This window comes from Gambusia affinis, linkage group LG03, assembly GCF_019740435.1.
Source record: "Gambusia affinis linkage group LG03, SWU_Gaff_1.0, whole genome shotgun sequence".
In the NCBI taxonomy this organism is placed as follows: domain Eukaryota; kingdom Metazoa; phylum Chordata; class Actinopteri; order Cyprinodontiformes; family Poeciliidae; genus Gambusia; species Gambusia affinis.
This window is the reverse complement of record NC_057870.1, coordinates 10980685-10993337: the sequence shown is the minus strand read 5'-3', so window position 1 is coordinate 10993337 and position 12653 is coordinate 10980685. Positions and strand designations below refer to the sequence as shown.

Genomic DNA, 12653 nt, shown 5'->3' with positions numbered 1-12653 from the left:
GACTTGGGTTGATGGATTTATTGTTATGGGAACAGGGTTTCTGCAGAGCTACAAAAAAGTCCTAAACAGGTTTTAAGCCTCTTCAGGGCCTACACTGTCTTAAATACATCCAGATTTTCTAAACAAAATCTCAAAATACCTTTAGAAATGTGTAAAATTTCTATGTATGCTTGTTTTTTTATTGCCTCTTCCATTGATTTTGGTATTTTTCTTGTTTTTTATTTATCTTTTTTATTTTTTTGTTGCTTTTTCGCAGAAAATTACTGCTGTCTGTTTAGTTTGCTAAATTTGTTTTTTTTTAAAAGTAAATTATTAATTTAACTTGGTTTTCATACGTCTTAATTTTAAATAATGAGTCTCTAGAAAATGTCTCTAAAGGAATTTACCTCCTAAAGTTTGCAGAAATCCTGTTCAAAACAATATCTTTACCTTTTTGACAGATCTTTTCAAAAACTTTGTGTTGGCCCAAGGCTGATATTTTGTCAGATACCCACCATAGATCCCGCTGTGTCTCTGTGCGCTGGCACTTAAACTGTGTGATCTGGCAGCTTTGCCTCATCTCTTTTCAATCTGTTTTTAGTTTTAGTTAGTAAAGGTTCACTAGCTTTTACATATATGCTCTTTTTTTCCAATTAGTTTTGGTTTCATTGGTTGAGTCCTCAATTAGTTACATCCCTATGAGCTCCCTTAATGTGCTCAATCATGTGCACTAATTTGAATGTATTACCCTCCCCTTTCAATGCCATCAGTCTGAGGATGTTGACCTGCTGTTGGTAAGTCAGACTGCCACTCAAATTTAGAAAACGAGACAACCTCGAAGTAGTCAAAACCTTTTTTTTATTATTATAGTAAACCACCTCTGTAGTTCGAGTGAGCACATTGTGCCTTAGAATCCCAACAGCTGTACCTTTTATTGTGGGATATGTTTTTCTTTTCTTTGTTTAAGAAGAGCAACTCCTAACTTATAACGGCCAACTTTTCCCCCCTATTTCTGCTGATGACATATTGCGAGGGTGCATAGTGCCATCCAGTGGCGTGTCTAAGTAAAAGCAACCCAACCACTCTACTGCCACAAGCCCAGCTGTATCTCCTCCTCCCTCCACTCTTCATGTGTTTCTCTTACTAGCTTCCAGAGGGTTAAAAACAACTTCCACACAGATCTTAAACCTCTAAATGTCCACACAGAAGACACCAGACACTTTCTTTTTTCATCAAACCTCTATTGTTTTCTCCCTCTCCCTCCATGAAAGGCTTTCCCTTGCAGTTGGCACCATACGTTGCTATGGAAACCCATGGTGTTACTATAGCGACAGCAGCCCCTTGTAAAATAAAAAAAGAGAGGTAAATGATGGGGTTGGCAGAGTTCAACCGAGCCTCTTGTCAAATGATTAATTTCCCTTGAAGTTTGTACCACACCTGATCTCTCAGCATCTGCTGGCACAGAAAAAGAAAATACACATGATAAAATGTTGGCTACTTTTTTTTTTTTCTTTGTTTCCTGCAGAAGTTCACCTCATGTTCTCAAGCTTCTCTTGTGTCTTGTTTCTTTTTCCCTTTCTGTCACAGAACCAGAGAATTAACAACTCGCAGTCTGCTCAGTCGCTGGCCACTCCTGTGGTTTCAGTAGCAACTCCCACTCTACCAGGACAAGGCATGGGCGGCTATCCATCTGCCATCTCTACCTCTTATGGTACCGGTACGTCCTTCAGTGTCTTCTCTCTCCTCTTTTGTTTTTTTCAGAGAGACTATCTAATAATGTTTACTTTACATTATTAACATAACTTAAGTTACTTTACACTTTAGTCAAATGACTCAAATTTAACTATAGAAATTTTATCATACATATATATAAATATCATAAGAATGAACAACTCAGGAGTGTATATATGTATATATGTATGAGGTGTAATTTCTGTCTAGGGTTTAAATCAGGTGAATCTGGTGTTGAATCGGGTACAGTCGTACCATGGTCATTAACGCAAGGCAGTGTGGGCATGTGTCAGCTGCTGGAAAGTCAAATCAGCATCTCTCAAACAGTTCTCAACAGATTGAAGCATGAAATCTTGGTAGATAGTCGCATTGACTTTGAACTCAATAAAACTCACTGAACCAATAGCAGCATTTGACATCTCTATAAATCATTGTTACTCATGGAAACTTCACCTTTGACCTCTAACATGTAGCAGTATGTGTCTCTACAGTTTTCCTTCAGACTGCTTTGATGTGATTTTCCAAATAAATTGAAGAATTTTCTTGCATCGGAAAAACGCACATTGAACACTGAGCAACAGTCCAACACTTCTTGTCCTTAGTAAAATGACTCTGACAACTTTGCTGTTGCCCATGTAATGGATACGCCTGTGTCCACACTTTGTTAATCTCCTCAAATTTGAAAGGACATTTCTTTAACACTGTTGGTCCAGTATGTTGCTTGTGTACCTTTTTCTGGCTGTATTGCTTCTATTCTGTCTCCTCTTCATATGTCTGGATACAGCCCTATTTGAACAGCCAGCTTAATCAGTAATGACCGTTTATAGTTTCCCTTCCATGTGCATGGAATAAGTGAAGGCCTGTTGGACAACTGTCAGTCAGTAGGATTGTGCAGACATAGCATTTTAAAATAAAAAAGCATTGTTTTGTTCCATCCATCCATCTTCTAACACCCTTGTCCCTAGTGGGATCTGGAGGGTTGCTGGTTCCTATCTCCAGCTTACGTTCCAGGCGAGAGGCGGGGTTCACCCTGGACAGGTCGCCAGTCTGTCGCAGGGCAACACAGAAACATACAGGACACACAACCATTCACACACACACTCACACCTAGGGAGAATTTAGAGAGACCAATTTACCTAATGGTCATATTTTTGGAATGTGGGAGGAAGCCGGAGAACCCGGAGAAAACCCACACATGCAGAGGGAGAACATGCAAACTCCTTCAGAAAGACCCTGGGCCGGGAATCGAACCCAGGACCTTCTTGTGCTACCACAGTGCCACTGTGCAGCCCCATTTTTTTTAATTCATTTTATGTAATATCATTTTCTGGGAAGCAAGTTTTCATAGGTTATGAGCCACATTTATCAATATAACCAGTAAAAACATTCTGAAACGTACCAATGTGTTTAATGTGCATATGTATATGACATTTGATTCCTATTTTTATAATTGTATAATAAAATAATTTGCCTGCGACAGACTGGCGACCTGTCCAGGGTGAACCCTGCCTCTCGCCCGGAACGTAACTGGAGATAGGAACCAGCAACCCTCCTGACCCCATTAGGGACAAAGGGTGAACAGAAAATGGATGGATGGAAAATAATGTGCATTTTCAGAATTAAGTTACACTTAGAGCTCTCCAAATGCTCAGTTGTAATATAACCTTTTAACAGCAGAGGGTGCTATAGCACTACTAACATTCAGGGAATAGGATTCACACGTTCTACCGGAGCTGCTCACTTTTTTGCAACTTTAACCCTCTTGTTATGTTCTGGGTCAAATTGGCCCGTTTTAAAGTTGCATTTTTTTAAAAATAGTTGGAAGTATTTTTTTTTTTTTTTTTTTTTTTTTTTTGCGTGAAACTTTTTCTATTTGTCTTAATAGGTGCACTCTACCCCCTGGCTCTACTTTTTACATAGATACCGTTCGGGTCAATTTGACCCAGCAGTCAAGTTAAAGTGCAAATAAAGATTTAAAAATGTCCAATTCTATATGTTTTTCTTGCAGCTATGAATTATATTTTACCCCTCACACACAAACACAACACACCACACACATACATGCACACCCAGATGCACACAAGCCCACTTTCTCACTATTCTCTTTACTTCACAACGACACTGCGAGAAAGCAGGTGTTCATACAATTTTTGACGGGAACTTTTTCTGTTTCCATGGATAAACTCCACCCACACTGAGTGGACACTGAGCAGAAGTGGAGGAAAACATAAATCCTCCTGCATGACTCATTTGTCTTAATTTTAATCAGTGGATCAATTTGACCCTGAACAGTATGTGTGTCTCAAGTTCAATTATAAAATTCACCCATTGAAAAGAAATAAAAGTGTAATATGAAAATATTTACCAAAGATCAATTTTAAGGAAATTATAGATTTTTTGTGTCTAGGTTTTTATCAGTGGACATAAAGAATGTAAATTCCATTTTTTATGTCTAAATGAGTAAATGAGTAGGTTGTCATCATTGATCCTTAATTTCTGAAAAATAAAAAAATATATCATTACGCAAATATTGATTGAAATGGTTAGTATTGGAGTTAATAATCAGATACAAAAATGTTTTGGAGGAATTGTTTAGTTTCTGACACTGTTGCATGATTAAACACTCCCCGGGTCAAATTGACCCATGAACATTTTTGCTGTACCCTAGAAACGAACATAACAGGAAGGTTAAGCTTTTGTAGTCTTCATCCTACTCTTTCTTTTCTCCCTCGTATTTTTGTGTGCAGAGTATTCCCTGAACAGTGCAGACCTGTCCTCGTTGTCTGGCTTCAACAGTGGCAGCTCCCTGCACCTCGGCTCCATGAGTGGCTGGCAGCAGCAACATCTTCAGAACATGCAGCATTCAGCCCTCAGCCAGCTCGGGTGAGTGCAGGAAACTTACTGTTAAGGTGTTTGTGTTTTTGGGAAAATGCATGATAACTCATAGATAATTAACAGAGATTTTTGTTTGAGTTGCCACGCTAAGACTTCTTCACTGTTCTGCATCTGCACTTGTTAGGTCAAACAATAAGTGACACCTCACTGTTTTTCACATGTGTGCGCGCGGGAGTGCTGACTGCATGCTTGTGTGGACAGACTTGACTTTACAATCACCTTGTCTCTTGCTCTGTAACTCTGTAACCCCTTTGCCTTTCCTTTTTCCTTCCAACAGAAATTGCTCTAGCTCTCACTTATGTCAGGGTTCAAATCTATCCCTGCCCTCTGCTCAAAGCCTGCACATCAAGTCCGAACCTGTTTCTCCTCCTAGAGATCGCACCAGCAGCACACCGGGGGGCTACGGCGGCGGGGTGCCACCCAGTCAGAACCCCCAGTCCCGCCAGGACTCGGGACGCTCCCCCGTCGATAGCCTGAGCAGTTGTAGCAGCTCCCATGAGGGCAGTGACCGCGACGAGCACAGGAATGAGTTCCACTCGCCCCTAGGACTGGCCCGGCCTGCCCTGGATGAGCGAGAGAGCCCCTCCATCAAACGGGTGCGGTTGTCAGAGGGATGGGCGACATGATAGCTCTGCCGACACCCCTGGCTGTGCCCCAAGTTGCCCGGAGACCCTGACAATGCAGCGTTTCGATGCCCCCAAAGTCAGCTCCCATTTCCTTGTCACGCACCACCCGACCCCACAGCCTCTCTCCTTTTATCTCTTTAAAGATGAAGGAAAGAAAAGGGACAACCCTTTTCAAAAACATGTTTTGCAATTTCTTTTTCTTTTTAATTATTATTATTTACTTCTTTTTGTTGAATGTGTGCGTGCGTGTGTGTGCTTTACTTATTGACATTATATAAACCAGTGAGGGTGTTTGGGGGGGGGGGGGGGTTGTTTGGATGGGGGATTTATTCTGGGGAACTATGCATAAAATGTATTGTGTGTGGATAAAAGAATCACATGCATATATCTCTACACGTATTTATGTGTACATATATGCATATCAGCGTATAAAAAGAAGTAGTCAGGTACTCCGTCTCATAAAACAACGTACTTACAATTTGCCTCAGTGATGTATCATTAACCAGAAACAAAAAATGAATAATAAAAAAAAAACATTAACATGAGAGTGAGTGTGTCCAGAGGGGGGGGGGAACACCTTGCACTTGAGTTGGACAAAAAGTACATGTGTACAGTATCAGTTTCATTGCTTATACTCCTTCTCCGCAGTCCTCCCTTGCAAAAACGTGTTAACATTAGATGATGTCATGTTGCAGGTTCAACGTATTTATGTAAATAGTGGATTAACAGGCGGGGGAAGGGGTGTTGCAGTCAAGGGGTTAAAAAGTTGCCAGACATTTCAAGATTTATGAACTCAATAAATGAAAAAGCTATTATGCAACATTTGAAGGATTGTACAGGTAAACATGCAGGAACCCAATGCTAGGTGTTGATTTTCTTTTTTTTTTTTTTTTTTTTGGACTCTGGTTAGAGGACGGAGTGAGGACCACCCTTCAATCTAAGAGCTGCATTGGTGTAATCATGAAAACTCGGGTTCTAGTATTAACTTCTCAGTATTGATGAACAAAAAAAAAATGACAAAAAAATGACAAAAAAAAACAAAACAACAATTGTACGATACACTTGCTTATATTTTCATATGAAAGGAATACAATGCAAAGCATTTTGTGGCTTTTTGTAGTTTCTATAAGCCAGAATGTGTTTTTGATAGCTTTGCTAATGAAAGAGGGATAGTTCACCCAGAGAAAGAGAGCGAGTTGGGGGGGGATGATTGGGCTTTCACGCCCTAAGCCATGAAAAACAGATTGAGATCCAATGCTTTGCTGAACTGTTTTATCTTTGTAGAGGTTTGTTTTTAAACGTGTATTTCTAATTATTATATATAATAATGGTAATATTAAGAATCTTTAAAAAAAATCTGTGAAATTAACATGCTTGTGTATAGCTTTCTAATATATGAATATATATAATGATTTTTTTTTTTTGTTGTTTCTTAGTGAAGTTTCTATGTGCAGTTGCACATGTTGTCTGGTTTTCGTTTCATTTGAACTCTGAACAGTGCTGTTGAAGGGGCTTGTATTTAGACTAACTTTAGAAACCAGCTGGATTTGTGCAACACAGAGGAGATGAGGCCTGGATGCTGAAAAAAATCACAAAAACAGTGTGCTTGTGGAAAATGTCAGAAGACTGAAACTGGAGATGAATAGAAATAAAAAGGCTCGATGTATTCTGCTCATCTCACACAACAATAAATATGATGGGAATCTGGTTGCGTTTGTATAAATTTAGATGAATCACAGGGATTCAAAAATGATCTAATTTAATCCCAATAATCTTATAAAGCAGTTTTTTTTTGACATTATATTAAAATCTCAGGTCTTCTCCAATCTTAAGTGTGTGTTCTAGATGTTTGACAAAGCTCACCTGAACTGGACTGTTTCCTTTCAATTCATATTTGCCTAATGCAACTTTGCAAATGCATCATGATCAATTCCCATTGATCACCATTATCATTTGTCAACCTAAGCTGATTCCTCTCCTTGCCATCTCCGCTCATGTTCCAGTCTTCAAAATGCATTTCCACTTGAGGCCACTGACAGTTCAGCAAAAAGGAAGAAACTGATCACGCTGGTATGGGAAAAGCACAATTTGTTAATTTTAGATCAATAGTTGTTTTGGATTTTTTTTTTCTTCTTTTGTTTTTAAACAATGAAACTAGCCACATATCTCTCTCTGCCTCCCACTCCCGTATCTGCTGTCACTTAAGTGTTATACTATTTCTGTGTGCATATTTCATGCAGGTTCACAATGTTGTTACTGTATACAGTCTGTGTAGTCAAATGGGGCAGAGCCTCTGTAACGGTGTTCTTTCTTTTATTTTTTAAAACTTCAATAAAAAAACAAACAAACAAACAAACAAAAAAAATACAGTTGGAAAAATAAATAAATATGATGTTTCAGGCAGCATAACGTGTGGAGAAACCAAAGCCAGTGGCATTTCTGTATTGTAAAATCAACTTTTATTTTCACATCCATTTTTTTTTTTTGCAAGCATTGAAAAAAAGATAATAAAAGAATTTGCTCAAATGTACAATTGTTTTTTTCACATTTCAGTCACAGTTAGTTGGGTGTAGCTTCAGGGGTTTTATTTTTTGTTTTGGTTTTTCTAATCTGCTTGAACAGTTTCTCTGTTTGATCGCTCTTCTTTTCGTTCCTCTCCCTGTGTATTGCATTGCAAAAGGTTCATATTAGCAAAAAAAAAAAAAATTGGGCTTTTGCTCAGAATCAAGAAATTCATCCAGACCTGTCACTACTCCCTGCTCTAGTTTTAATCATTTTTTTTACCAAAGACGGAGAAAATTTGTAGTGCTGCCTTTTTTATTTAAACACGTCTGGTGTAAGTGTTGGTACCTCAGAATTGACCTAAGCAGTACCTCAGCTGATTTTTGAAAAAGTAACCTGCAGTGCAAAGGGGAGACCATACACCTGTACAGCCATGTGTATTAACTTACAAATGCTAAATGTCCTGGCATTTACACAGGACTCTTTGTTGCTCCACTGTATTTGTGGTTTATTTAAGTTGTGCTCAAAAAGTAAAAAAAAAATAATAATAATAATAAAAAATTTGAAAAAAATATTTTTTTTTTTAAGTGTAACATGGTATAAAAAATAAAAAATAAAAATAAAAAATACTTCAAAGTCAGTCTTTAGTATCAATGTAGCTTGTATAAACCTGAAAAAAATGGGAGAAAGTTTTAAAGTAATGTTTTTTGTTTTGTTTTTGTTTTTGTTTTTTTTCCTGGAACGCAAGAGAGCGGCTTTCAGCGGCATAAGCTGGCCTTTGTCGCCACTTGAGACTAAGATGGTTTTAAGTTAAATCACATCTCTGTAACTCAAGGGACTTGTTTCAGCTGTATGTAGTAAAATAAAAAAATAAAAATTGTGTGGGGATGAAGTGCAAGTCTCCTCTGCTTGAGGGAAAGGCTATTTGTATTTTGCAGAGATTTCAGTAAAGTTACTGGCTTTCTTAGTTATCCTGATGTGACTCAGTGTGATTTTATTGTGTTGGATTTGTTTCTATACGTGCTTGTCTAAACAGTTATTCATTCCATTTAGAACAACACATCAATATGACAGTATTCTCTGGGATTTTCTGAATAACAATGTCAACTGCTTAACACTCAACAACGAAAGAGAGACTGCATTTTTTTTTTCTTCATTTAAACATACATTAAACAATTTAATGAAAATCTTACTTTTTTTCTCACACTTATAATTGCATTGGTGATATGTTTTATTAGTGAAAAGGGTCTCTTGCTAATCAAAGAGCATACGCGTATTCTCCATCAAGTAGAAGAAACAATACATGGAAAAAAAACTAACACAGTTTGTTCTTGCTCAGACCATGATTGGCTCATTGGATTCTAAATAAAAATAATGAAAATAGCAAAGCATAAAAGATAACTGATTATACAGGAAAAATATATGTCAACTCAATATTTGTTCCCATTGTTTTTTGCGCATGCAAATGATTAACACATGGCTGAAAATAAAGCAGTGAGGTTAGTTCATATTGGTTCTTATTGTGGATATCTATAATTTTCACATCACTGTATTTCTCATTTGTGAACTTAAAATATAACAGGCATAATCCGGAGGAGTTGCTTAATAATAATGTGATGATGTTACAAAGAAGTCTTTCATACAATAAAGTTTAAAAAAGACAACCAAATGAAAACAAGATGCACTTGAACCTTCAGCTCTTATTTTCTCTCTACTCCCTAAAATCTAGAATATAAGATATTTTAGGTGGACCTTTGTCATTAGGATGATTAATATTAAATAGTGGTAAAATGCACACTTTATTTCAATCTTCAAAATTAGTTTCATCACCACATGGAAACTCACAGCAAGCTGGTAGAGCTCATTTGATCTTCAATATAGTCAGAAAACAGTTTAGGTAAAAAAATAAAAATAAAAAAAAGAATGCCAAAATTCATTTTTTTATTTTTTATTTTTCATTTATTTTATTTTATTTTATTTTTTTGACTTACTTTCACAGGTTTCGCTGCGCTGCGGCTTTATTGTGAAAAATCTGCCATTTTGACGTCATTGGAAGGCGCTTATTGAGGTTACAATATAACAGGCCTAATAAAGAGAAATGTTCAAAACTGCTGAAAACACTAAACAAGACAATAAAAAAAACTTAATAAATCAACTAAAAAAAATATCAAAGTAGGGCCCGTGTTAAAGTAGTCGATAGTCATCTTTTCGTAATAGGTAAATAAAAAAATAAAGAGCCTAGATGAAAAATAGCTTCATTATGAGAAACCTGCAATGTTGACGTCACTTCATGGCGTATTTGTGATCTTACAATACATTTGGGCCAATCAGGACAACTAATTAGATTGATGGGATGACATTACAGCAACATCAGTGACCAAAAAAAGGAAAACATGAAATATTAGAAATAAAGACAAAAACAGAACAAAGATATGTTAGATCCTGTCTCTGTTCATCCCTTCATAGACAAGGGATGAACAAATTCTGTCTACAATACGAGACTTGCTTTGAACATTATCTAAGTCTTTGTTCATTCATTGCATACAAAGACAAAACGCAAAGTACAAAATTTTTCAGTTTCTATTCATCCTATTTCATGTCAAGTAAACTAATAAAGTGGAATTTATTGGAATTATCTCAGTTGTGTTATTAAATGTTCAACGGTGCGAATAAACAGATTCATTTTCTCCCGAATCTGTTCTTTTCTTTTAATTTTTTTATTTTTAAGGTAAAGATAATAATACATAGCTCTACTTCGTGTGTTCATCGCTGGTGAATCCTTATCGGTTTCCATTGGTCACATTACAACACTGGGATGCTCTAAAAAATAACATCGTGTCGCAATTTAGTTTAATTTTTCGAGTCTGCATAATAGTTCGAACTTCAAATCGACCTACTTAGTGCATGTAGCGCAGCAAAGATTTAGTTGGTGGCCTATTTGAGTTTCTTTTAAACTGATGTAAGCAGCAAAAATGAGAGAGAAAAAAAAAGACATTCATTATTTCTCTAAAAAATCTAAACATGAACAAAAAGTAAGTCGCTAAAAATCCAATAAGCTAAATAGTATAATCACAACAAATATTACTGACAAAAAAATAATTAATTAATTCCAACTACAGTTTTAACGGATAGTTTATTGTTCCACGTCGTATTTGTATGTAAATATGTAATGGAATGTAAAATAATCTCAACAGTTTGAACCCCATTAAAAACCTCACGGTTATTCCACCAAATAATAATTTCTGAACTCTTCCTGAGTTAAAACATTAGTATTGTTTCTAACTGAGTATGAACATGTTTCCTTTGCATTATTTGACGTCTGAAACCACTGCGTCTCTTTTGTTATTTTGATCATTTCTCATTTTCTGCAAATAAATACTAATTCTTTTGCTTGGAATTTCGGAGACACGTTGTCAGTAGTTCATAGAATAAAAGAACAATGCTCATTTTACTCAAACACATATGAAAAGTAAAATATGATAAAATGATCATTTAAAATGGTCTCTTAATTTTTTTACAGAGCTGTATATAATTCGCTGCTGCAATTAACGAAATCGAGTCATTCGTGGACCAGGTGTATTCGATTGAGTAGATAGAGGTCTGTCAAAGACGAGCACTGACGCAAAGGAAAAAATATCTATCGACTAATATGAGACTACGGAAATTAAAAATTAACCGTTACAAAGAGCAAGGCGCTCGCACCTAACGTAGTCCATCTCGATCTAGGTCGCATTAATTTGCCCAGCCTTCCGCCTACTTGCTTCACTGGTAGAGCAGAGTGAACTTTTTAAAGCTAAAAATCATGAACTAATTGGAGCTAAGACGACGCATGCACGAATGCATTAAATATTTCTCCCTTTTCTATCAACAGTCAGGATTATTCAAGCTGCACGAGTCGTGGAAGGCAGTAACCGCGATTCTTCCTCCACAGTGAGCATTCTCCACGTTTACCACTAGATGTCACCATTCACCATTTAGTCATTTTCATCGACGCCGACCCTGTTTAACCGTCATGTTCGTCATCTTCATAGTCCAGAGGCGTTGCATGTTCCAAATAAATAAAAAAAAAAAAAAAAAAAAAAAAAAAAACTTTATGGCGCTTCATACGGTAGACGTAAAAGGAAGACATGCTTAGAGAAGAAGGTGAGAGCAAAATACGAACAAGAGTCTAACAATTGAAAGACATTTGTAAGCATACTATCCATTATGCTTAATAATAATAATAATAATAATAATAATAATAATAATAATAATAATAATAATAATAATAATAATAATAATAATAATAATAATGTGTGTTTGGAATTGCTCATGGACTGAAGGTGTGTGTGGTTGTGTGATGGTAGGAGTGAAGGTTGTTGGTGTACATTGTTTTCTTCAATCTCAGATATTCTTCTCAAACATGGTCGGCTGACTGTATTTGAGAAGTTAGACTATTTTACTTCACCATTTATTTTAATAAAGAACAACATCCTGAGTCCTACGCTCTCCCCAGTGTTTCAGATTACTCCGAAGGCTCATGTACTGAGACATAAAAACCGTCTTCAAATGTAAATGTGCGCACACGAATTATTCTCTTGTTCTATTATTATTTATAAAGAAACCCTAAATAGATGTCAAATTATAGCGTCTTGTAGCATCTGTTAAAGCAGTGCGTCAATTTATCTTTTTTTTTCTTAAGTTCACTCTCTCATCTTTAAGGAATAACTCGGTTCGAACAATAGGTGTGTTAATAACATGGCAACAAAATCGTTTTCCAAATGGATATTTCAATTTAGTTCCTTCTACCGTCCGCTTCTTTATGTCAGCACCTATTGCAGAGTTTGGAGGCTCACATTCGCATTTATTTTCTTCAAATGTAAGATAATGGTATTTTTTTAGATTTAGCGGGATAATAATGATTTGTTACATAAAATAGTC

General features: G+C 36.4%; 1 protein-coding gene across 13 annotated transcripts in view; it reads left to right on the top strand.

The window, feature by feature from the left end:
* Nucleotides 1-8704, top strand: part of mef2cb (myocyte enhancer factor 2cb) — an 85574-nt gene extending 76870 nt beyond the window's left edge. For 8 of the 13 annotated variants that reach the window (XM_044109805.1, XM_044109768.1, XM_044109799.1 and 5 more), the window contains 3 exons: nt 1567-1696; nt 4458-4593; nt 4883-8704. In XM_044109805.1, coding sequence (XP_043965740.1) covers nt 1567-1696; nt 4458-4593; nt 4883-5231 — 615 coding nt within the window. In that variant the 3' untranslated portion in view covers nt 5232-8704. Of the gene's footprint in view, nt 1-1566; nt 1697-4457; nt 4598-4882 lie in introns of those variants that run through there. The other 5 variants (XM_044109775.1, XM_044109812.1, XM_044109832.1 and 2 more) reach the window with 2 other exon arrangements.
* Nucleotides 8705-12653: the final 3949 nt, after the last annotated feature.